The sequence below is a fragment of the Aristolochia californica genome, unplaced genomic scaffold (genome assembly GCF_029961685.1).
Source record: "Aristolochia californica isolate CCGP_79_NKW_82.1479 unplaced genomic scaffold, dmAriCali1.0.hap1 SCAF_1, whole genome shotgun sequence".
NCBI lineage: Eukaryota > Viridiplantae > Streptophyta > Magnoliopsida > Piperales > Aristolochiaceae > Aristolochia > Aristolochia californica.
This window is the reverse complement of record NW_027181770.1, coordinates 6,558,585-6,584,133: the sequence shown is the minus strand read 5'-3', so window position 1 is coordinate 6,584,133 and position 25,549 is coordinate 6,558,585. Positions and strand designations below refer to the sequence as shown.

General features: G+C 39.6%; 4 protein-coding genes across 9 annotated transcripts; 1 reads left to right on the top strand and 3 right to left on the bottom strand.

The window, feature by feature from the left end:
• Positions 1-1,053: 1,053 nt before the first annotated feature.
• Positions 1,054-4,843, bottom strand: LOC137957760 (probable leucine-rich repeat receptor-like protein kinase At5g49770). 4 transcript variants are annotated; one of them, XM_068805182.1, is made up of 9 exons: positions 4,088-4,843; positions 3,942-3,986; positions 3,365-3,582; positions 3,035-3,270; positions 2,654-2,780; positions 2,482-2,553; positions 2,104-2,293; positions 1,886-2,018; positions 1,055-1,568 (listed from the first exon to the last, which is right to left on the bottom strand). In XM_068805182.1, the coding sequence occupies exons 3-9, from the start codon at positions 3,513-3,515 to the stop codon at positions 1,305-1,307; spliced, it is 1,173 nt and encodes a 390-aa protein (XP_068661283.1). In that variant the 5' UTR covers positions 3,516-3,582; positions 3,942-3,986; positions 4,088-4,843; the 3' UTR covers positions 1,055-1,304. The 4 variants fall into 4 exon arrangements, with proteins under 4 accessions (XP_068661297.1, XP_068661283.1, XP_068661292.1 ...); XM_068805191.1 differs by lacking the exon at positions 3,942-3,986 and having other exon boundaries at positions 4,088-4,457; positions 4,549-4,843; XM_068805196.1 differs by lacking the exon at positions 3,942-3,986 and having other exon boundaries at positions 1,054-1,568; positions 3,035-3,267.
• A 2,142-nt stretch (positions 4,844-6,985) lies between these two features.
• Positions 6,986-10,875, bottom strand: LOC137944188 (probable protein kinase At2g41970). Its single transcript, XM_068789767.1, has 8 exons — positions 10,798-10,875; positions 10,123-10,308; positions 8,643-8,890; positions 8,130-8,256; positions 7,771-8,044; positions 7,523-7,655; positions 7,344-7,430; positions 6,986-7,217 (listed from the first exon to the last, which is right to left on the bottom strand). The coding sequence occupies exons 2-8, from the start codon at positions 10,205-10,207 to the stop codon at positions 7,098-7,100; spliced, it is 1,074 nt and encodes a 357-aa protein (XP_068645868.1). The 5' UTR covers positions 10,208-10,308; positions 10,798-10,875; the 3' UTR covers positions 6,986-7,097.
• A 1,190-nt stretch (positions 10,876-12,065) lies between these two features.
• LOC137944164 (gamma-tubulin complex component 3-like) lies at positions 12,066-18,272 on the top strand. Of its 3 annotated transcripts, none has more exons than XM_068789743.1 (4): positions 12,066-14,367; positions 14,493-14,896; positions 14,988-15,040; positions 17,671-18,272. In XM_068789743.1, the coding sequence occupies exons 1-2, from the start codon at positions 12,092-12,094 to the stop codon at positions 14,776-14,778; spliced, it is 2,562 nt and encodes an 853-aa protein (XP_068645844.1). In that variant the 5' UTR covers positions 12,066-12,091; the 3' UTR covers positions 14,779-14,896; positions 14,988-15,040; positions 17,671-18,272. The 3 variants fall into 3 exon arrangements, with proteins under 3 accessions (XP_068645844.1, XP_068645836.1, XP_068645827.1); XM_068789735.1 differs by having other exon boundaries at positions 17,715-18,271; XM_068789726.1 differs by lacking the exon at positions 17,671-18,272 and having other exon boundaries at positions 14,988-15,217.
• A 671-nt stretch (positions 18,273-18,943) lies between these two features.
• LOC137945357 (indole-3-acetic acid-amido synthetase GH3.17-like) lies at positions 18,944-21,601 on the bottom strand. The gene is made up of 4 exons (XM_068791222.1): positions 21,312-21,601; positions 21,125-21,226; positions 20,167-20,999; positions 18,944-19,557 (listed from the first exon to the last, which is right to left on the bottom strand). Exons 1-4 carry the CDS (start codon positions 21,599-21,601, stop codon positions 18,944-18,946), a joined length of 1,839 nt encoding a protein of 612 aa, XP_068647323.1.
• Positions 21,602-25,549: the final 3,948 nt, after the last annotated feature.

Genomic DNA, 25,549 nt, shown 5'->3' with positions numbered 1-25,549 from the left:
AGATATGTCTTCTCTCTTCAGTAACTTCACCCTATTGGGAAAGAGAGAGAGAGATATGTCTTCTCTCTTCAGAAACTTCACCCTATTGGGAAAGAGAGAGAGAGATGTGTTCTCTCTTTAGAAACTTCACCCTGTTGGGAAAGAGAGAGAGAGAGATGTGTCTTCTCTCTTCAAAAGCTTCACCTGTTGGGAAAGAGAAAACGAGAGAGAGAGAGAGAGGGGTGTCTTCTCTCTTTAGAAGTTTCACCCTGTTGGGAAAGAGAGAGATGTCTTCTCTTCAGAAACTTCACCCTATTGGGAAAGAGAGAGAGAGAGAGAGAGAGATCTTCTCTCTTCAGAATCTTCACCCTATTGGGAAAGAGAGATAGATGTTCTCTCTTAAAAACTTCACCCTATTGGGAGGGGAGAGAGAGAGAGAGAGATGCCTTCTCTCTTCAGAAACTTCACCCTAATGGGAAAGAGAGAGAGATGTGTTCTCTCTTTAGAAACTTCACCCTATTGGGAAAGAGAGAGAGAGAAAGAGAGATGTTTTTTCTCTTCAGAAACTTCACCCTATTGGGAAAGAGAGAGAGAGAGATGTCTTCTCTTCAGAATCTTCACCCTGTTGGGTAAGGGAGAGAGAGAGAGATGCCTTCTCTCTTCAGAAACTTCACCCTAATGGGCAAGAGAGAGAGATGTGTTCTCTCTTTAGTAACTTCACCCTATTGGGAAAGAGAGAGAGAGAGAGAGAGAAAGAGAGATGTTTTTTCTCTTCAGAAACTTCACCCTATTGGGAAAAGAGAGAGAGAGAGATGTCTTCTCTCTTCAGAATCTTCACCCTGTTGGGTAAGAGAGAGAGAGAGAGATGTCTTCTCTCTTCAGAATCTTCACCCTGTTGATGTCTTATCTCTTCAGAAACATCACCCTCTTGGGAAACTCTACAATTTATAACAACATGTCTTCTCCATTTCTGGGACGGGTAGCATAATAGCCCTTGAATCTATAGAAGCTTGAACTTACTGTATATCAGTCCACTACAGACACTCCAAACTCATCAAATTATTTCCCAACATACAGTACAGAAACCAAATCTTCAAAAGAGATCAGAAGAGAAAAAACACAGAGTTTATACAAGAACATTTTCCTTCACTATAATAAAAGAAGAAGAAAAACAAATTAAAAAATGATGCAGCTGTTATTTTATACACTTAACAAGCAGCTGAAACTCTCCACTCTACAGGTCCCAAAAAAATAACGCACAAAGAATTAAAAAAGCAAGCAAACAAAAGAACAAATGAACAAACAAATAAAGCAGTATACATCCTTCATCTCGATGATGTAAATAGCTGGCTCCCAAGAATCACAGTTGGGGTGCCTTCACCCATTACTGTTGTCAAGCTTATCTCTTTCTCCAATATCCGGTCAAGCTCTGCAACAACATAGTTCATGGTGGGCCTTCTGTCGCCAGACGGGAGAAGACATTGGACAATCAGATTTACAAACTCCCCCATGCTTTCAGCTGTGAAACTGCTGATCAATCTCGTATCCACAATGGCGGCAATGTCGTTCAAGTCCTGATGAGTTTGGACCTTAACAAGATGCCAGAAGAGATTGTTCTTTGGTCAGCTACCAGCATAAGCCACAACTCAATAAAGGCATCATCATCAATTATCATTAGATGAAACATATTCTGACGCTTGTTTTGCCTATGAATTCACACTTTTAAGGATTACTATCCTGCCCAGAAAAAAAAAAGGCCACGGCTACCATTGACCCAGGCAATGCATAGCAAATAAGATGTATGATCTCGTATGCTTGTCTATTCAAGAACAAATTAGAATACCATGTGAAAGAATTAACAAAAGATAAAAAAAGAGGAATTTCAGTGCAAGAGCATATTATGTACCCATTGGGCCATCCTTTGATTAGACTCCAAATGTCCAGATTGTACAGCTGCTCGCCCACTCAACAGCTCAAAAAGAAACACCCCAAAGCTATATACATCACTCTTCTTGACAAATCTTCCACTCTCTCTTTCCCTACGAGACAATTAGACTGTTAGAAATGGAACTTATTTGAAAAAAAATCTCAAGTACTCAAAAACCTTTGACAAGTGATCGTTACTCTGGGTCAACGAATATGTCACCATCCCCGGCCAACTGAGAAGACGTGCCTGCAGGATCAATCCTACTAAGCAAATTACGAAGCCCAGCATCAGCAACTTTAGCTATGAAATTTTCATCCACAAGAACATTTTTGGTAGTGAATCCTTTGTGCAGTAATGGGGGGTTCATACTGTGGAGATAAGCCAATCCTGTAAGATACAGAACAGAGAAAAGTCAGAGCTTCTGTACGAAAATATGATACTCTTGGAGAAAGACATTCAGTGGAGGAGGAAGGGCTATATGAAGGCATCAGAGCAACAAACTGTTTTTAATTCATTGAGAAAGAAATTACACAATGTGTTTCACCAAATTCTCTATAATTTTGCAAAATAATTACCTCTAGCGGCTCCCAGAGCTATTGAGAGCCTATGCTTGAACTCCAGCTTTTTGTTGGAGACTTGAACCGTACCTGAGAGAGAGGGAGAGTGTGAGCATAAAGGTCTGCTTAAGAAAAGTTCAAATTACAACTTTAAATACGAAAAAATCATCAAAATTGAATAGATAAATACCATATAGGTGACTAGAAACACTTCCATTGGGAATATATTCATAAACAAGCATCTGTAGTTCACTTTCCTGACAATAGCCTAGAAGACTCACAAGATGGTGATGCCTTACAGATGACAGATATAGCACCTGAAACAGAATATGATCACATTGGTTAATATAAAAAATAAAATATTAAGTAGCAACCACAGGATTCATGCTAAAAGGAAACAAATCATCTGAAGCTCCGGTCAAGTTTACAATGGAACTTGTGTTAATGTATGTATAGCTAGATAAATTGCTGTGATTACAATTTATAGAACAATAGATACAAGGATATCTTTGATTGCAGTCCAACTTTTGTATTTCCCTTTGATAATGCGAATGATGAAGTTCAAATGTACCTCTTCAATGAATTCTTGACAAGGAGGCCCCAGCCGCTTTTTGATTGCTACAATCATCCCATCATGAAGCAAACCTTTATATACTTCACCAAATTTCCCAACTCCAATCATATTGATTTCACTAAAATTCGTAGTCGCTGAAACCAATTCTTCCAAGCTAAAGCGCCTTGTTCCTTGTGAGTCAGACGGAAGAGGAGCTCCTCTGAGGGGTAATTCAATGCCAATGTTTCGTCCTACTGAAAATTATGATGAAGCCATAATGCCATTGTTTCCCTTCTTTCTTCCTGGAAAAAGGGAAAAGAAAACAAGTATAGAAGCAAAAATCTTCACCTTGAAGAGATGGATCAGAAGAACCCGTTTCAGAAGTTCTTGAGAAGCTCCTGTTACGTGATAGGCAGTACCAAAGAAATATGACTAGTATCACCACAAGACCAACGGCTCCTGCAGCACCTCCAAGTACTGCTGCAAGAGAACTTGACATTTGATATTGACTCCACTTCAATCACAAGAAACAGGAATCCGACTATATGTATTCCCCACCATTGAATCTGAAATGGATAACACCACCAAGGAATTAGAAAAAGGATCTGTTTGTTCTCAAATCTTTCATGGATCAAATACTTTATATTTAGGAAAAATGATCGATTTGGGCATCTGTCCGGTAAGAATCGGATGAGAATGAAATCAAGGCAAGCTTCCAGGAAAATAACTACATGAATTAATGTCAGGAAATATTCTACCCATGACTAAACAATCTGGTTCCAATCATTTTCAACTTCAAGCAAAAATAGAGAATAATTAGTTTAAGATCATTTCAGACAAATTCCATAAAATTGCTGTCCATATTAAGGATTTGTAATCATGAAGGATGTATCTTTAGATGTGCATGAAATCAAAATGTTCCTACCTTCGTGATAGGAATATATGCTAAGCATACATCGGCCATGCAATGCTGCACTTGGTGAACAAATAGGACAGTAATAAAGCAAAATTTCAGATCTCTTTCTCTTCTTCTAATAATCTTCAAGTAAGAAATGACCACAAACTATGTACCTGCAATCTTCTCCAACACAGAGATTGAGGAATGATCTTAAAAAAGATAAGCTTCATTCGCTAACCAAGAATTAACTGGGTGACATTTTCCACAAGTTCACATCATAACTCCTCACTGGATTCGATTCTGTGCAGAATCTCCAACCAGACAACGAGAAATGCCCAGCAAACAGATGCGCCACCAAACCCTGTACAAACTGATCTAGGAAGAACTTCACTTGGTTTGCCAACGATGGTCACTTCATCAGGTCAGAATTTGCCACTTACCAGAAGCAAATTTCACCTACATTCTCATTCCATACCTTCTCTGGTGGATCGAAACATTTCTTGCTTTGAGTCTGAGAAGGCAGGGATAACCAGATAGCCATTACTGCAGGAAATCTAATAAGTCCCACCAACTGCGATTGATTCAGGAACTTCCAATTGCAAAAACAACCAAAATAAGCCGTCACCAAACTGACCTTCCAACTGCTTCCCAAGTACTAGCCCATTAGCAAGCACCTCTCTCCATTGTAATCAAAATAAATAAGACGGAAACCCCACCTCCGAGTATCGTCTGTAATACCGACAGAAAGCGACTGCACGCCGACACGATAAAGGGATTCGAAACATAACCAGACCAACAATAAAAATCACCAAAATCACAGCGAGATAAAAGCTACCCATTCTTCATTGTCCCGATTCCACCCTGACCCAGTAGCTGTAGCAAAAAATAAAAACTATAGTTGAACTATCTGAGAAAATCAACCCCTCCTCCCCCCCACCCAACCCAAAAAAAACAAAAAAAACAAAAAAAAATTGAGAGCGAGAGAGTATCTTCTCTATTCAAAGCTGTGGGGTTGTTGTTGCTAGCATCCAGCTGTATTGACGTTGCTCTAACCGAAAAATGAAAGGCAATAACGGCTACCTCTCACTTCCCACTCTCTCCCCTGCAATATTCCAATTATCAGTCGTAAAAGAATCCACAGGCAAGGAGCTCCAGATGGTAAACAGTAAAACTGTCAAAGAGGGTACTCATTGCTAATTGATTCCCAGAAACTCCCAACAGTAGATTCTCCAATCTTCATACGATTCCGTTTGCTTTCCAGACAGATATACCCTGCTTGTACTTGGAGCGGATAAATATACGATAATGGCGAAAAGACGAACCATATTCCAGAAAGGAGAGATGGGGGTGGGGGGGGGGGGGGTGTGTGGTGTGAACCGTAAATAATCCCCCATTCCCCCCGCAGTGACGCCGTCGAGAGGAAAGCTGTCCTCGATCGCGTCTCTCTATCTGGCTCGGTCAAGCAAACCTTTTTGAACAATTAAACGGACATGTTAATTGCTGCACCAAAACTTAAATACGATTTCAAGAGCGCCACTGAGGAGTAAATACTGGAATTTGTTGGAGTTTGAACTGAAATACGAATGAACTTTTCTCTTTTAGCTTAAATTCTAATCAATAGTTACCTAAAAACAGCGACATGAAGAATTAAGTGTACAGTCTTGGAACCATGTGTTAAAGAAATGAAATCAGTTTTTGACTGCTTCTTTCCCGGTACTACTATGTTAATGAGGGAATCCATTATTATTGAATGCCAATGAGGGTCGCCACCATTTTGGGTAATTCTTAAAAATTATATTTTAATTTTAATTCATAAGACTTAGAGGTAACACTAAAAGACAATGGCAAAATTCTAAAACTGTAAAGAATTATCTGTCAGATTTGAACTGTAAAGCCCTGCCGTTTTCAGAATCATGGTCAATAACATTTAGAAATACGGCATCCATATTTGAAAAAAACTTAAAAATCATCTTTCCAAGAAAAAATGGGTGTAGGTGAGAGAAAGAGCAGACAATACCCTGTTGCTATAGATTCCTTTTTTAAATCCGATTGCCAGATTATAATTTGCTAACAGATCCAGTGAAAGAATTCTGATACAAATCGTTGCTTTAGCTGGATTACAAATATGCCTCTCTTCCTATACTTGAATTCTAAATAAAAAAAAAACATAGCAGGCCAGGATACCTCCTCTGTTTGAAACGAAACCAGCTGCTGGAAGCCATTGATGAACCAATCCAGCAAATTCAGAATACTATGAACAAGAATGACAGCTTCAACAAGATGGAATGAATCAGTCCTCGATCGAGGGATTTGTTATTACATAATTTATTATCTGGGTGTCAACCCATGTCTCATATCTCGAGTTGGTTTAAAGGAGAACAGATAGCACCGTCAAGAAAGTAAAAAAGAAAAGAAACAGAAGAAGCAAACATTGACCAGTAGAGAGACAGAGATGATGGAAAAATGGTGAACCCATGTGTTGACTGTTGACCTGCAGCAGCTGGTAGGTCCTCTTTGTCTGATTCTTATCAGACCATGTTCATTCTAATCAAGACAAGAGGTAATTCCTTTTTAATCTTGCATTTCCCAATGATCAGAGCTTAAGGGAGTGTGAACTCAATCTAGATATTTCGGGGAATTAGAGTAGGGGTAAAAAGCAGCCATATGAAGCTACACCAGTTTCATATATTTGAGACAAAAAAAAATGTGAAGAAGAGCTGAAAAGAATGCAATACCCACTAATAGGTCTATTTATGTGGTCTCCATCTAATTTTTTATGAGATTCATAAATCACTCGTATGAACATTTATAAAAGAACAGATTAGAGTTAATTAATTGAACTGTAATGGTAAAGGGTATGTTATTTTACTGTTTTTAAAGATTTCTGTTGATTTTAATTGCAGTTTTTTAAAACAGAAAATTTTAAAAATAATCATAGCAATTTCCCCTCCATTTAGTGGCAAGCATGGAAGGAACTTTAACTCAAGTTAATCTTGCAACATTATACATACCAAAGAAAGTTCTGTCCTTGGCTAAAAAAGCACTGGCAGCATTTCTAACTAGTGCAGATAGAACATAAAACATAGACTTGGTATTTGGTATTTGTTTCTCAAAATTTGATACTTGTACAAGGAAGTTCCAATGGATTCAGTCTAGAAAGTTTCAACAAAGGGAAGTAACAGGTCATGTGTGAGGGTCAGAGCCCGCCTGTTTAAGAAGTTGTTGTAGAGCCTTGACAACAATTGTCATATTTGGCCTGAAGTCTGCTTCATACTGAACGCACAGTGCAGCAACTGCTGCCATCTGATACACAAATATAACATCAGAGGAAGGCCGGGGAGTGTGTATTGTATGTCCACGACAACATTATTTTGTTTTGCAACTGAACTCGGTAAAAGTCAAAATAAATGGGGGTGACAATGGGGGCACCTTAGCAACAGCCTTGGGTGGATACTCGTTGTTGAGTTTGGGGTCGACACACTGCTTCACCTTGTCCTCGCTTAATCTTGGGGTTGCCTGCATTGTAATTGTTGTTTGAAGTTAGAGATGAAGGCATCAGTTAACACAGGAAATGAACAGAAATTACAGTGGACAAAAAGTTCACTCACCCAAGTAACAAGACTCTGTTGTCCCTTTGGCATGGTATGGTCAACTGGTTTTCTTCCTGTTAAGAGTTCCAAAAGAACAACACCGAAGCTATAAACATCACTTTTCTGTGTTAGTTGTCCAGTCATTGCATATCTGGGCAGGGGAAAGACAATTGTCAATAAAGCAGAGCTGCAAAAGGTAACAAAACCCTCTGACAATAGAAAACATGTAAAAACAGCCAAGTTAACAAGATTAAATTAAAGCTTACTCCGGAGCGTGATACCCAAACGTTCCCAAAACTCTTGTAGAATGCAAACGAGCAGCTGTATCGGGAGACTGGTTAGACAAATTAAAGTCTGCTATTTTAGCCAGAAAGCCGTCAAACAGAAGAACGTTGCTGGATCTGACATCCCGATGAACTATTGGAGGCTGAACTTTTTCATGTAGGTACTCAAGTCCTCTAGCTGCACCACAAGCAATTTTCACACGTTCACTCCAGCTTAACACGAGTTCTGGTTCTGCCCCCTGTACTCCTTTCCTTCCTGTGTCAAAAATTGACAAACCAAAATATATTTCAACAATGAGAATGAGAGAGAGAGAGAGAGAGAGAGAGAGAGAGAGAAATACCATGTAAAACATCATGTAAAGAACCTTTTGTGGCAAACTGATATGCTAAAATGCGATTGTTTGCATCCAGACAGTAACCCAAGAGCTCAGAAAAATTTTCATGCTTAAGTCTCGATAACATTGATAACTGCACCATTGACAGTACAAACACATTCCTCAGTCCAGAATCATGTGCTCAGAGGAGTTGAAAAATTATGGTTTAATTACATATTAATACATGTAACTTCGTTATGCTGGTAAAGTACAAATTCCAAAATTGCTGAATCTACTAAAGATGGAGGACTAGTTGGTTTTAAGCGAACTATGACTCTATGGCATGTACCATTCTCTCCCTATTTTTTCGTTTTTTTTGGAGCAAGTTTCTCTTTCTCTAATTTCATAGTCAAATGAGAATGAGCACTGAGTTAAGGTTAGATACATGAATAAGCAGCTTATAGGGATTACTTAAAGCTATGACAGTTAAACAAAAGGAACGTGTATTAGAATAACAGGACCTTTTAGTCCAAATATTACCTGGGCAGCAAAATCAGAATCAGGCTCTTGTGAAGAACCAGGATCCAACTTCTTTATTGCAGCAGCCTCGCCAGTTTTTAATACTGCATAGAAAACTCGACCATAAGACCCTTCTCCAATCAAAGCCTTTGGACCAAAATTACTGGTCAATCTGCTCAGCTCATCCAATGATAAGGCAGGTGTTTCGATGGGTAAGACTTTGGCAGGGGCACCACTCTTGGCTCCAGCCCTTGGTTCTCTGTCATTCCCTAAAAATCATATAACACATAAATGACTTTGAATCTTTGCCTTATTATGCAAGTTTTCTTAGGATATGATGATAAAGTTGAGGACAAGGATGACAGAATTATTTATGGATATGCAGTAGTAGTACATATTTGATGAAAAAACAACATATTGTAACCAGTTCTAAATAAGAAATTTTGGCAGTATTATAAACAAGACCAGATACATGATAGATTTTCGAACTAGGACAGTATGTTACTCCTTGCAAATCCAAAATTTGGCCCAAAACGATGGGCAGACCATGGTTCAAATTCTTGTATAATTGGTTGATCGAAATTTTACAGGTTGAATATAAATCAATTTGTTCTTAGAAAAGAACTTAGCCTCCAGTCAAGCAAAAGCAGAAATTAATTTGAAAACATTGATGAGCAATATACAAACAACTGGATCACAAACTTGTGCTTCGCTCCCATTGAGAAATTTTATTATTTCAGAAAGAAGACATTAACCCTTGGTTTCTTGGGACTAACTCCCCTCCTGAGATCACTTCACTTTATGTAGCATCTTTTGCACTTCCCTTTCTAAAATGGAGAGCTCTGGCTATTGGCACACACCCCTGTCCTTTGTATGTTACACTTAAATGAAAAGTGAGCACATGACTTATGTTCTGGGGCAAAGGAACACTAAGAATAAAAAAAGAATGCAAACAAAGTGTATACACACCACGAAACATTTCACATAAAATATGTTAAAGCAAGGAAAATTGTTCTTAACAGTGCGAGGCATTATTCTGTGGCTGGAATGATCATAAACCAACTAAATCTCTGATAAAGAGAATAAGAAATGGAAGAAGATGAAGAATAGAACAAGAATGCTACTAATAAGTAATTTGTTAATGGTGGCCGTCGGCCTCATAAAAGATTGACTTCTTCACAAGGACACCAAAGAGCCTCAAGATTCAGGGAAGCTCAGTAACGTATATCTATTGTAGAGAAACTGTTTGTTGTTTAAGACTGATCACAGTAGCGAATGGAAATAAAACACTTGTACATAAAAGAAAAAGCCATAAATCACCATAAAAAACCCCATGATCAATATGTTTCCTACAGAAAAAAAACAGGATTATAACTTCATCAGATTTTACTATGCACACGGGATAAACAGTAGAACTGTACATAACTGAAAATTTCAGATTTTCACCAATAAGTTGTGCCAGGGGATGATTACGGCTTACAGTAAACTCGAGAAACAGTACCATATGAATTTCCACGAGGTGGAGCAGTGTATTGATTGACAGGCTGACTAAAAGGCTCCTCTTCGGCACCTCCACAGCACAACATATTGTATGGTCGCAGTATAAGGAAACCACTACACTTCTGGAATGGATCAATAACCCATCCCGATTGAATTCTCCCTGACGTTATCTGGGTTCCCCAACCTACTGAATCGCATAATTCGCCGCCCGAGTTTTAATCAAGAAGTAAAAAAAAAAAATCAGTTTCAAACGGACAAAATAGTTCATAGAGAATAAATTTAAAAATTTCCAGAAAATCCAGATATTTAATTTTGTCGCCATGTTAACAAGAAAAAAGTAAAAGTTATAGCCAATAAAACAAAACATGTTGTCTCAATAAAGACAAAATCTCCGCAAAGAGGAATTCTTTCACACGTTCAAACCCTGCAGTTTCCTAAATGTGAACAAACGGCAAATTTCACAATGGACAATGGAGAGAAGAAATGCGAACGGGATGGAAATCAAGCAGCACGTAGAAAACCAATCTCATAAATTAATTAAAAGCAACTTTTAAATAACTTCGACCAATTCAAATTCATCGAAATGGAACAAAAACAAACAAAAATTAAACAGATTTTCAATTTATTATTAAAAGCAAGGAAAAATATGGAATAATTGGGATAGTAAGTTGAATACCAGTGAGATTGGGATGGGCATCGACGAGATGAGGCGCAGAAGAATCGCTGAGCGAGAGAAAATTGGAAGCTTAGTTGGGATCAGACAGACAAATGAAGGCCGGCCTCCTCGTTCGCTCGCGCGAAAGACGTTTTTTGCGAACCCAACCGCCAAAACGAACGGGCCACGTCACACCAATCAACCTCGCACGATCGCATGTGCGAACACCTTCCCATGTTCGCACGACGCAATCGTTCGTCTTTGACGATGAGAAGATCCAGCGGCCGGCTTTTGGTCCTCGTCATGTGGGACACTAAAGATTCTTGCAAATTCATAGAAAAAAATGGTTTTTTTCCTTCTGTTCTCGTTTACTTTAATTATGCCAATTATATTCGAATTATAAGATCCTATTTATTTAGAAATGTTGTCTTGTTAATTTCAGAAAATCCTTGTAAATACATTGAGCATGTTCGAGCTCGGCTTGATGAATACTTCAAACTCAAGCTCAACTACCAACCTAAAATTGGAATTGAACTCGAGCCTAAAAATTTTATTCGAGTTTGAGCTCAAACTCAGAGTCGGGTTTGAGCTCCAAACTACATATAAAACTTTAAAAATAAAAATAAAAATAAAAATTAGAAAAATAAATAAAAAAAATATTGTGATGACTTTGGTACTATTGAACCGTAAGGTATCACAAAGGAATCCAAGACCAGTTTAATAAACCTAAAAGAATAAGCAAATACTTTCATTAGTAGTGTTTATTCCATTCGCAAACCACAATATTAGATGTTGTGGGACGTAAAGGGTTTGAACGATCAATCGTCTTTGAGTTTTGAGGTAAATAAGAATAACTACCATCTACGTTAACGAGTCGACTCACGAGCTAACAAGATGAGTTTGAAAAATCTCGAGTTTGACTTATTATACTTAAGAGTCTTATTTTAAGTTTGAACTTTATCCAAACTCAAATTAAAATTGAACTGAATCTAGTTTTTTTTTTTTAGCCGGTTTCGCTTAGTGCCATCCCTAGTCTTAAGCAAAGTCATAGGGTGAGGGCAGTTTCAAAGTGGCCACTGGTTTTCCCAAGCCAACTCACCGGCGTCCGATAACCTGGTCGATGGGCCCCTGAGGGTTCCGTCTTCCTTCGTTTCAAAATATTAGAGTTCCGCGCCTTTATTAGAAAATTAAAAAAACCCCCAAAAGTTTTTCAAATTACAAGAATCTTCTCATCCCACTGTCGAGGCCCCGACGAGGAGGAGCTCTTTTGTCTCCTCGATTGACTAGGGTTTACGGGTGGGTTTTGAGCTTCGCCATGGAAGACCAGCTCAAAACCCTTGATCTCGTCAAGGAGCTCGTTTTCCGCCTAGTTGTTCCTTCAGATCAGAACTCTGCAGTTGAGCACAATCAACCGCTAGATCTCGAAAAGCCCCTGAAATATGCAATTAGGATTCTCAACAGCCGCATGACGCCTTCAATCGCTGCAGATGAATCCGCCATGGTTGAATCTATCAAACGCCTTCTGGTCAATGAAGGTAAGTCTTCCAATGCGTTAACATTTGCTGACATGTACGCGAAGTTATCAACGAAATCTGGTCCTGGGACCATCAAGAACAGGTGGGCCGTGGTGTATCTCCTTAAGGTAGTCTCTGAAGATTGCCGCAAAGAGAAGTCGTCAAATCTGTTTCCACCCAGTATCTCTAATGGCCTACCACTATTAACACATGAAACGGATAACCTTAGAATTTTCAAGAATCAGAAAGCCATAGATGGTAAGGGCAAAGGTGGCATTCTCATGGTTTCAAAAGATCCGGATAGTATTCGTGAAATTGCAATTCGCGAGTTTGCAGACTTAGTGACTGAGGAAACTGAAGTGCCTGAGGATGCCTTGGTCCGTGATCTGCTGTTCGCCTGTCAAGGAATCGATGGGAAGTACGTTAAATTCGATAACCATTTGGACGGCTATGCACTGTCTGATTCTTTAATAGTTCCTCGGGCTACAAGAATTTTGGTTCGCAAGCTTTGCGAACTGGGGTGGTTGTTCCGGAAGGTGAAGAATTATATCTCTGAAAGTATGGAGCGGTTTCCTGCGGAAGAGGTGGGGACTGTGGGCCAGGCCTTTTGTGCAGCATTACAAGACGAGCTTTCTGATTATTACAAACTTTTAGCGGTTCTAGAAACTCAGTCATTACATCCAATTCCATTGGTTTCAGAGATGGCTAGCTCCGGGCATTCTGGCAACTATCTATCCTTACGGAGACTGGCAGTTTGGTTTGCAGAACCTATGGTGAGAATGAGATTGATGGCAGTTCTGGTTGAGAGTTGCAGAGTTTTACGTGGCGGTGCTATGGCAGGAGCTATCCATGTGCATGCACAACACGGGGACCCCATGATCCAGGATTTCATGCGACGCCTGTTGCGCCGGATATGCTCACCACTTTTTGAAATGGTCAGGAGTTGGGTTTTGGAGGGTGAGTTGGATGATATTTTTGCAGAATTTTTTGTGGTTGGGCAGCCTGTTAAGGCTGAGTCACTCTGGCAGGAAGGTTACTGCCTGCACAGTGGGATGTTACCTAATTTCATTTCACAATCCCTTGCACAGCGGATTTTGAGGACTGGAAAGTCAATTAATTTCTTAAGAGTTTGTTGTGAAGATCTGGGGTGGGCTGAGGCTGCATCTGAGGCAGCAACAGCAGCTGGAACCACCACAATGAGAGGTGGGCTTGGGTATGGTGAGACTGATGCCCTTGAGACTCTTGTTGCTGAAGCAGCAAAAAGAATTGATAAACATTTGATGGATGTTATATACAAAAGGTACAAATTTAGAGAGCATTGTCTTGCAATTAAGAGGTATTTACTTCTTGGGCAAGGTGATTTTTTTCAGTATCTAATGGACATAGTAGGTCCTGAGCTGTCAGAACCAGCAAACACCATTAGTTCATTTAAATTAGCTGGACTTCTTGAAAGTGCAATTCGTTCTTCGAATGCACAATATGATGATCCTGATGTTTTAGACAGATTACGGGTGAAGATGATGCCACATGGTGCAGGGGATAGGGGTTGGGATGTCTTCTCTCTGGATTACTGTGCTTGTGTCCCCCTGAATACTATTTTTACTGAGTCAGTCATGGCTAGGTACCTTAGAATATTTAACTTCCTCTGGAAACTTCGGCAGGTTGAACATGCATTAATTGGGGCGTGGAAAATAATGAAGCCGAATTTTATCAGCTCTGCTCTCTTTGCTGTCAAAGATGGCTCTTCAATTATGCCACAATTTGTCTGGATATCTCGGAGGTGCCAAGTTCTTTGGAACGAGATGAACCATTTTGTGACTAATTTGCAGTATTATATTATGTTTGAAGTACTTGAGGAGTCTTGGTCTCATTTTCTGGAGGAAATGGATGCTGCTAGAGATCTGGATGACCTCCTTATTGCTCATGAGAAGTACCTCAATGCAATTTTAGAGAAATCTCTTCTAGGGGAGGTATCATTACCTATTTCCAAGGTTCTCTTTGTGTTGTTTGACCTTATGTTGCGATTCCATGGTCATGTGGACCGATTATATGAGGGCATCCATGAGTTGCAATCAAGGTACCCTCCATTTTTTGTCTCTTTAAGAACTTTTCACTTGGTCTTCTTTGTGCCTATAAATACTCTCTGTTTTCATTTATGTTGATTAACATTGTTTACATGTTTTTCATTCTTGGACATCTTAGTCTCTGGAAAAATGATTCTGGAGGTAGGCGTAAATCAAAGCTGAAGTCCAATAATGAGGTTTCAAAGTCAGGTCAATTGATTAGTGAGGGAAGAAAAGCATTAATGAAGTTTGCTGGAGAATTTCGTAGGAAAATGGGTGAAGAGTTGGACACAATTGCAAAAGAGTATTTGTCATCACTTGAAAGTTTCCTTGCTCTATTGCCTGTGCAACTGAATGTTGATTTAAAGTTTCTACTTTTCCGCCTGGATTTCACTGAGTTTTATAGTCGGCTTTGGGCTATGTAAAAATGTTTACTCAGCAAGCAGTAAATTTGACTCCAAGTTCAATCATACTTGAACTGACTGTGTTTATATTTGGGCCAAAGAAGATGGTTTTTGCTCACCTTCACACAATTTTATGCTGGTAATATATCCTTTTTATTGTTTTAGTCTCCAAATGTTTTTTACTTGTTTGCTATTCTGTTGGCCTTATCTTTGCATGCTCTCTGTTGCAGATGACTTGTACTTCTGTGTGGTCTTATTTGGTGTTGTATGGTTGCTTTGAGAGGTATGAATCTATTATTTACCTGGGGTGCTCGATATAGTGGATGGTGAGTTTTGTATTTGATGATTTTGCTAATTTGTTCATTTTGTGAGGATACCACTGAAGATTCTGTAATTTCTGAGGTTGTATATTTGTACAATATTCTTTTCGTTGTGAAAAGGCAAGCCTTTCATTGATTTCTGTATGGTTAGATGCAAAATTTTGCTCTCCTCTGTACATGTTTCTCTTGGTTTCCTAAGATGTTCTCCTTTGAAATTGTAATAGTTATCCTAGAAACACTCATTTTAGCTTTAGATATGCTGCAACTTTGTATTGTCAACAACAAATTTAACCTCTGAATAAAACAATGAACAGATAGCTTTTCTCTTGGTCATTTCAATATCTCCATGCGGTCTCTCTAACTTGGTTTTTGTATCATAGTTTACTGAAATTGGGTTGGTTGTTGATTGGCTGGGATCTAAAGTTGAATCAAACTGATTGAATACACAATCAGTTGTGCATCAGGTAAGTTTGTGAACCATTTTTGTAAATGTGGTTCATATGGATGGCATAAATTCTTTCTCGACTTTGTTTTCCAAAGTTATTTCCTTGGGTTCTCTTGACTTTAGAATATCTCCATTAGAATATCTCCATGCGGTCTCTCAGACTTGTTAAGAGAGTTTAAGAGATAGATTAGTAGAACAGATTAGTTGTGGATTCTTTAAGCATAATTGGAGATGATGTCAAAGACAAGGTTCTTTCATTTGCTCAGAGCATTTTGCTACAGGTCTAGGAACTCTCTATTTTAGTAGGGTTGTCCTAGACATGAACTTGAAAATTCTTTGGCAAGTTGAGTTTCACCAGATGCTTGCTCAAATTTGTATGTATTCAGAAGGAGACTAGCATGGTGTTAGTTGACAGCAACAAATTCTATTCATGACAAGCGATCCTCTTGTCCTTACCATCCTGCTTATATTGCTCTAAATGTTCACATTAAACTATTTTAACAGATTTTAGTACCATATGGAGTCCATGTTTTAGATGTGGTTCCTTGTATCACCTTTACTTTCATGTTGGCCAATATACCTAAAACTTTGTAATGACCTAAACAAGGTGCATCAGTTTATACATGTCAAGATGAAGTCTTGGACTTGCTGGTATGTGATATGATGAGCTATGCTCAGAAACAATCATTAGATACCCAAGGTTCAGAAAAGCTGGACTCCCTATATAGTGGTGAAGACCACTTTGATCTGTTTGCAAAATTGCAGGTTGTTATGCATGACTGTTAAATTAGTAATGTCTATGATGCTAGAATGTTGATCCGCAGGGTCAGCTTATCTACATTTATTCACTAGATGTATCAGTTGTTTACAAGCTTACAGCAATTGGAGATGGTAGGCTTCAATGTGATACTAACAAGTTATTCTTAACATCTTGGGACATGCCTTGTTTGAAACAGCTAACACTGGGTGGAGGGATTTGTAAAGAACCTTGCATATATGTATGAGCATGGTGGTACTATTGAAACCATGCACTCGGGGGGAGCCAAATGCACATATTGGTACAAAAAAAATGTCAAAAGGGGCGGCTTGCAAATGCAAAACAAGGTTTTGGATATCTTCAGACAGAAAATAAACCTTCAAAAAGAAAACAATGGTTATGGTTGATGAGAAGTTTCACTAGGTCTTCCGTGCTTCTATATTTAGAACCAGGTCATGTAGCTTGTATCTGGTACTGAAAATGCTGGAAGGGAGGGTGGATTAAACATGGCAATAGTCAAATGGATATTTGATTATCACTAAAGGGAAGGAGCTGTTAAGCAGACAGTGATGACTGGTTCAGTACTCTATCATGTGGAAGAAGTGTGAAATAGGTGGAAGTTCATCTTGTCCCTAGTTTCAATATCTTTCACCTTTTTATCTCGGTGGATCCATTTCATATTCATCTTAAGTCTTGGTTTATAAAGGTAGTTGGGTCCAGGATTGGTTTTAAATGGTCTAGTAGGAGTTACGTGGTTCTTCCCATTAACGATTGGAGAGTGGGTTTCTTTCAAATGATACACCATTACTTTTAATTAGGGAAAGGATTAGTAGGTTGAACTGTCCTTAGACAACTGTTAGGATTTTAGTTTTGCCTTTTCCGATGGTTATTTAACTTGAATAAAGGCTCAGTCATGTTGTATTTCAAAATACAAGGATATTAGAGGTTCTGACTCGTGTGGAAGCTTTTTGGGTGGGAAATAATAGCTAGGTCAAGATGTAAGCCATGCTGCACTATGTTAAATTGTGCTTCATGTGATTTTGTTGTCATTTTTTCATTCTTTTGTGCCTAGGAATTTTGATACCTATTTATTTGGTTGCATCTATAGATAAATTTACCTCAAGCGTCCCTCCTCTGGCTATCATTCAATTGGTTTCTTCAAGCCGTCTGATGTGGGGGTGGTTGGGGCTTTAAACTGTTAATTTAAACTTATATATATATTTTGTGAACTAAAAGTGTGATACTGATCAATATAAGGTTTATGATAACTTATTTTTCTAAAGTTTTTTAAATATGTAAAATACTATACAATGTTACTTGTAGTCATATCCGTTTTTCATCTTCTGTCAACTGACCTACTCATGTATCTCTGCCGGAGTTTCGGATTGCAGCTGTGACATGATACCGAGTCTGAATTCTACAACCATGTTTTCAGGGTGGCTTTTATTCTGTGGAACCAAGTAGTTCCCTTGAACCTTGCTTTCGAGACGATAGCAGTAGGACAGGATGAATGGGTGGCCGGCCTGTGACAATACATCCACAGCTGCACGAACAGGGCTCTCAAAATTCTAATAGTTGATACAGAAGCTAGTTGGAGGCCTAGTTCCGTATACTGGCTCTGCCCCAAAGGTGAATCCGAGGGTAAGGAAAGGTTTTGCTGGTGTAGCTGAACCAGCCGGCCATTTGCATTGGCAACAACTCTGCTGCCTGTCTGGGATGACAAGAGAAAGAGACGCCTGACCTGATGAAATGGACAAATCTTAAAAAGAAAAGTCTGCAGTTATTGAGTTGTTTGTGATAGCGAGAATATGTCCACAGCTTTCCTTCACAGATTACGCATTTGACTATTTGCACTTTAGGGTGACGTTCAATCCTAACTGGCACATGACACGTCCACATGAATTAGCTCCATCAGCCCTTGTCACCCCATCCCCCTCCTCTAGCGAGTGGATAGGGTTCATTCACGCTTTTCTCCGCCCACCACACATTAACACTTGTTAATTTTTCGTCACTCACCTTCCCTTCTCTCTTTCAGGACTCTGTAAATGGGAGGAAGAGGAAGCCATGACTTGGACATTCTCAAGACTGACATTTTCGGGATCTTTATCAAGGAGAATCCCTTCTGTTCTTGTTATCAAGGTGAGGAGCAGAAGCCATGGATGGGAATGGTCCAGGTCACGGCGAGTGATTAGAGAGGTGGTAGTTAAGGTCACATGTCGTCCTTTAATGCGAGCCACTCGTGTGCACCTCTTGCAGTTCATGGTTCAGACAGGCTATAGCTCTTGTCCCCATGGGTTGCTCTCAGTGTCTCCCCTTGCCAGGCTCATACCCTTCTGGCCTTCAAGGTTTTCAACTGCTCTCTCTTTTAATGGTTTCTAACGCAGAGCAAATCATCAACATCTCTCAATCAGATGGACTGGTCTGGTGAATTAAAGTGATGAAGCAAATTACAACTTTGAAATAGATTTCCTCTTTTCTCTAGAATAACAAACCTACCTTCACACTACATCAATCTTCCACAAATAGTACAAAAAAATAACGCTCCCAAGACAAATGCTTTCCCTTTACGATTTTCTACCCGATTCCTACTTTAATGTATCTGAAGAGGTGTCGTCCAATTCTACCCACCCTTACTGGTACAGAAATCAATGATACTCCGGCAACTTACCGGGAAACTGCTCCCACGATAAACCCAGGTGCCGGAATCCGGTAAAGTTGCCAGTGAGGAGGCTTGCTGCTGAAAAAGTTCCCCACCACTCGTGAGTTCAACAACTCTAGAGCTTCTTTCGATTTGATACACCTGGGAGTCTTGTACTGGTTGACTGAAGATCCCCGAGAAACACAGAAATCCATCAAAGCATCAAATGTCCCTTGCTTAACAACCCGGATTTCTAATGGACCGATCGACTTATCTCTGCTTCGGCACCTCCTGTAAACTGAATCCAGTGATTCTTCTACCGTGGAGCAACAGGGTTCCATTACCGTAGAATCAAGTTTGGAAACATCGTTGGTTCCCCTCGTTTGGATCTCCCAAAACAGAACGTAGTGACCTGGGATTGAGGATGTATCGGCGTAACTGGTGTACTCTGTCAGCAAACAGTCGAGCTCCTCCAGGAGGAGTTTTGCCTTTGTTACAGCTCCTAAGAGGTCTTCTTCATTGGTTTTATCTGTGTCGATGCTCAAGACCACGTTTCGCCGGTGGACAAATCGGAACTGGGGAGCCTTGTTGTGGAATCCGGTCACCATAAGAATGTCACCAACTCGGTACCTGTAGAGGCCTGATACAGAGGAGATTATTCGTTTTGGTAAATAAGAATTTATGGAGGACGCGTGCGACACTATAATACTGTGTGACTCGAGTGTAAATCGAGCAGCTTAATGAAGCGAATTGCAGTGAATTTGAAGAAAAATCTTTTATTCCTCAATTGTGGAATTGAAAATCATGTTGGTGCTCCGCAAAAATGACAAGGTAGTTTCAGTCAACACAGGGCAAAAACTAATCAGGTGGAAGTAATCTTCTCGGTCCAAATGGCAACTAGGAGACATTTGTGGGATCAATTTCCAGTGAAGCTTAAGGTTCTGGTATAGGATGATTAACAGAACTCTGTGGGTCCTTAAAGGGTCTACTCATCTGAGGAAGAAAATAAATTCTATGGGGCATGTAAATGATAGCAGCAATGACAAATTTTATGTGGGTCAGAGGCTGGTAGGTCCAAGGAGATCAAAGAAGTAAATGAATTATTAATGTTTGTCTCAGATTCCAATGGCGACAGACAGGGTAAAAGAGTTGCTACTTTCTTCTTCACTTTAGAGAGAGAAAAGAAAAAGAAAGTAAAGGTGAATGTACAGGGAAAGGAAGGGGCAGAATGTTGTATTGAGAGATTCACCTGTGAAAGTCGTGACCACAAGCTCATAGAAGTGACCGAGCTTCACATTCACAAGATCGACTGTTTCGTCCTGTAGCTCAGAGCGTTTTGGATCTAAAACCCCATTGCATCGACTTTCCTCTTCATGGCCTCCCTCCACAGGAAGAAATTCAAAATAAGCCATGTTTGGTAGAAGGGTGTAAGACACTTCGGAAGGTTTGCTCAGTGGCTTCAGATTAATCCCGAAATAACACTCAGAAGAAGCGTACATGGTTGAAACCAGAGGCAACCCACCACTGTAAAAATCCAAAGTGGGAATGTACTGCGCCATGGAGCCGGTAACTATGACATCGACATACTTGGTTCTAGGCCACAACTTCTTAATTATTCCTTTCCATGATCTTTGCCCACATTCTGATTCGATTGTGTCCGCCAACTCTGAATATGGTCGATCAAGGATTCGAAGTACCGATTCCCTGCAACTCTGGTCAGTAATCCAGTCGCTTACTTGGCCTGTTCTTATGTTAGAGCAAAGCTCTTGCCAGTGACCTTCCAAAAATTTGATGGCCCTCAGAAAGGCGGAAGCGAAAACTGCACCTACCCGAAGAACTTCAGCTCTCTGGATCAACCCACAGAGTAATTGGCAATACATGCTTTGTTTACTGTCTGAACATAAGATAGTTTCATCTGGGCTAGTGTAGATGCAGAACGTGTTGGAGGGTCTGTTTCTGAAGTTTGAGCTCTTGTAGTAACTAGTTAGGACTGGTCTTGCCATTAAACCTGAAGGAGTACTGATCTCTGGCTTCACGAACAACAGATACATTCCCTTTCCTTGGTCTAAACCACTGAGATACCTGTAACACAAGCGAAAGGAAGAGAGATCTCAGGGACCCTGTTCGTTGTCAAGCTCATCGCATTTTGTACAGAGGAAATGAGGGAGAATGGGACAGAAGGACCGAGAAAGAGAGGAATTTCGTACTTGTTCATCACAGGCACCAGGAGACTGTAAAAGAAGGTTTTCCTCTCCAACTCTTGAAGAGTGGAAGGCATCATCTTTGGCTGCCCGCCTGATGTTCCCGAGCTACAAAGGAAAACCATAATTAGTTAAGAAATACACGATGAGTAATGGAGGAAAGGAGATGAGAGGTTTATATATGTCTGTTTACCTGGTAAGGAGCTCCGAGATTGGTTCCGCGGAGATGATATGGGACGGTTCTCCGTTCGTAATTCTCTCGATATAAGGCTTGATATCTTCATAATTCACAACAGGAACTTTACTTTTGAAGAGATCCTTATCAGTGTTGCCACCGAGGAACTCACTAAGATACTCAGTTTCAGCATTTCTTTGTAGAATCTGCTTCAGTACTTCTTGTTGAATTTGGCCGGCATTTGTGGTCAGCTCCTCTATCAGCTTCAGATAATTTTCTCCATCATTAGGATCCGAAGTCCACAGCATTTTCGATCAAACTCCAAGAATAACTCGACAAGAGAAGGAAAAGAAGAAAAAGATATCTAGAGCAATCCGTTGGAGTCTGGACTAGCCATGAATCAGAAAAGCTGGCAATAGGTAGTTTTCTGCGGGGTCAAAGGTGGAGTGTGTTCCTTCCCGCTAAACTTGTAGACAGGAAGCAGGAAGAAGGACCGAGTAGAAGACTGCAGGAGGCTGAGGAAAATCAACATTAACTAACTTTCTGTAATGCCTTTCTTGGGCTGGGCTCCCTGTTCTCTCTCCTATTTAAAACACTGCTCCTCGCTCTCTTTGCATTGGGAAGCTGCTTCTGGGCGACTGCTGTTACACAGGGGTGGGGACTGGTTAAATATAATGGTTTCTGGAGGGGATGTTCAGCATTTTGTTACCAAAAAAAGAAAAAGAAAAAAGAGCAGGAAGTCTGGACGAAGACGAGGCTGCGCGGCCCTACACACGTGGCCATGTCTTTTAGCCTGTATTTAGATGCAGCAATTGAAGATCAAACAACTATGTGGAAGTTTTAGATTTTCCAGCCACAAACCCAACCTATTTTTGCCTATTTCCTCACGTTCTCTTCTGTAATCTACACCAATAATATATAAACAACTGAAGAACCTCCATGGAGGATCCTATCACAAGCTTTTTGCTGGTACGACTTTATATAAAACTCCAGTATAGGATAAGTTTTCGATGTATATTATATTTCCGCATTAAATGCTAATGCTGCCTTGATCAGGACACGGTCTCGACTGTAACTGTCTTCAGTATAACGATGGCCAGGCAGATGAGATTGGATTCAATTTCCTTTGAAGTTCTTTTTATACAAAAGGAAAGCAGGAGGAAAAAATATATTGAATACCACAAAAAAATCCAAGAATACCTGGCAGCAGGTGACAAGATGATCAAATAACAATCATGGAGAGGGCTTCTTTACAGCTCAAGAAGTACGTGCGGAGATCACAACAGGAACAACAATTTGCTGGGGCAGCCATATTTGTGTTTAGTTAAGAAGCAGTGTCAGTGAGAGTTTTAGTTGAGGTTGTGGGTGGCATTACACATGAAGAGGTACAAAGGATGACTTGCCTTGGATCATGATTCTATCAGAGCACCCGGTTGTTTGGTTTCACTGGGATTATCAGAATCTGGTGCAGAGAATCCACTTCCCTCCAGTGTCAAGCCAGGCGAATCTCTACCATAATCGTGCAACCTGGTCATGGAATTAGGCAGTATCAGTCAAACAAATGGGGCCACTTTTGTTTTAATTATCCGAATGATTCCATCTGACGCAGGAACTCCGATATCTCCAAGACCAGACCATTTCCATGAAACAGTCGAAACTTCCTGAAAGCGAACATGAAAATTTTCATGAAATGGGTCCTTCCAATTCTCCATTGAAGACAAAGTTAATGATTCACAAGGAAGAAGAAAATACAGGTTTCATGTCAAACTGGGCATGCCCAGAAAATGTTATTTTATGTACTAAAACAGTGATATTAAGCAGGAAATTAAAATTTGTTATCTCAGAGGAGAAAAGCTAGTCTTGGAAAGCACGAGACGATGCAACGAAAGTTTAGAATAATTGCGGAGTCAGAGATTGTATTAAATGAGGAAAAATTAAGATAGGAATAGAAAAATGTTGTGTGGAAACTGTGGGTAAGGAATAGAAAGGAAAAGAAGAGAAAATAAATGGAAAAGAGGTAGGTTGTTAGTTGTTAAGACAAAGGAAACGGGATTTGCTGGATTTGCTGTTGCAGCATTTTGGACTAAAAAACATGACGCGTGAGTGTGTATTAGGGGGACAGGGTACCCTTGAAAAGGGCAGGAGAAGAGGAGGAAAACCAGGAAGAGACTATGAGAAACAGCCAAAGGAAAAAAAGGTTGCCCTTCGTCTCCTTTCATAAGATGCAAAGGTTGTTTGTTCTGCTTATATGAAAAGAAAGAAAAAATGTCTTTCCTGGAACAGTCGATGGAGCAAAAACTAGCTCAATGGAAGTGCGTTTAGCAACAGAGATTTCTCTCAGTTTCAAAACAGAATGACCAAACCGATTCTTCTTTTCCGTCTGGTTTTGTGTGTTAACTTGTCTATATTAAGCAGCTAATGGCCATCGAAGATTCGAATCCCAGCTTCATTTACTGACATGGGAGGGTCCATTTCAAAAGGGATCAATTCGTCAAAGCGAAGACTAACAAAGATGTACAATAAAGTACTGAATGTCTCGTCTCTACAGTTTCTCTTCACGTAACTAAAAGTTGGGAGGCCATTTATTGCAGCCAAGACCGACTATGCGAGGTAAACAAAAAAAAAAAAAAAAAGACTCGAAACGTTGTCTTTGTTCGCCGCAGCGCCGGCAGTGGCCGGAAGATCTGCGCACAAATGGATGGTGGGAGTGCCCTTGCCAAGGGATACGCTAACACAGTTCCAAACCCTAAAACTGTGGTTAGGGTTCATCATGCTGAACCCTAACACGTCCCTACTAGCAACTGCAGCAGGGACAAAACCCTAGAAAGACCCGTGAAGGACCACGGGAAAATCCATATTAGAGCCCACTTGTTAGATACAGAAGATCCATGGAAGACAAATTAATAGGAAACAATATTTGGCAGTGACGAAAGTCAATGAGATTAAAACCCTAGAAAAAAACTTGTCACAGCGTTGCATAACACCCCACACATCAGTCAAAACCCTACAATGGAAGCCATAAACCTTTGGAAACTGCAGAAGTAGGGGTGGTAAAGGGGGAGGTTTCAATGCTGAACCTTCTTCAACCTCACCTCCGTTTTGTTGGGATAGAGTGGTTAAAACCCTAAACCCTAAAAAAAAAAAAAACCTTGATCTAATTTTGGAGGTTTATATTACGTGTATTCCTTTTGCCTTTTTCTATTATGTCTTTGTTTTTAAACGAAAACATATATCTCTTTGAAATATAAAAGAAAAAAATATAATTTTTATAATGTTTTTGTTCATAAACGAAACTCTCGATGAAGTGAGGTCTAAGTGGTGGCCTGGTAAGTCAAGTTTCTTAAAACTTTACCTCATTTCGACCTTTCGACCTCTCTCTCTCTCTCGCACACACACACACATACACATATACAAAAACAAGTTTAACCGTAAATATATTTCTTCTTGTGCTGCGATGCTTTTATTTCCCTAAGCTATGTTTTAGTCACTTGTGTGAACTCTTTTCCTCATTTATGTTAAAAATTTACTTAGTTATACTAGTAATTGTCATTCTTCAAGTTTTACCTCAAGGATTGATCGAAGATAAAGTCTAGTACTATGTGGAAGATTTCGATTATATACAAGATACGCTTTGTTCGATTGCTACTCTTGTTAATTACGATCTACTAATACGCATTTACAACTTCACCTTTCTTAGCTTCCCCATATACCCCACTTGAATATTCTTTACTTTATCAACTCATTTTCGTATCCAAAGGCAAATTTATGAAACGAACTCTTTATATTTAAATAGTGATTAATTTTAGTTTTAGTATTGACAGATCTTCTTTCACAAAGTTTTAAAGCAAATTTGCACTTGTTGTATATTCTAATTTTGTTAGGTGACAAATGCATAGGGATTGCAGACCCTAGAGAAAGAACATGAACACTAATCATCTTATGCTTTGTTTAATTAGCCTTAATCACTGAGTTAGCAAGCCTCACAAGCTCCGGAATGGATTATAATGAAATTGCCCAGCATTGAGTTACAACAAAACTGCTGCTCGGAATCCTTGGCTGGTCCCCCTTCTCTTCTTCTTCCATGATCAAGCAACAGATAAGAAAAAACAAAGGACTGTGAGCTGCCTCAATCTAATTAGCAATTGACACCATTTCTTTTTTGAGAACTTAAGCAAACATAGTCAATCACTATTGCCAGATCCAAGAGCCATTAAAGAATAAGAAGAGAAAATAAAGAAAAATTTGCACCAAGTTGA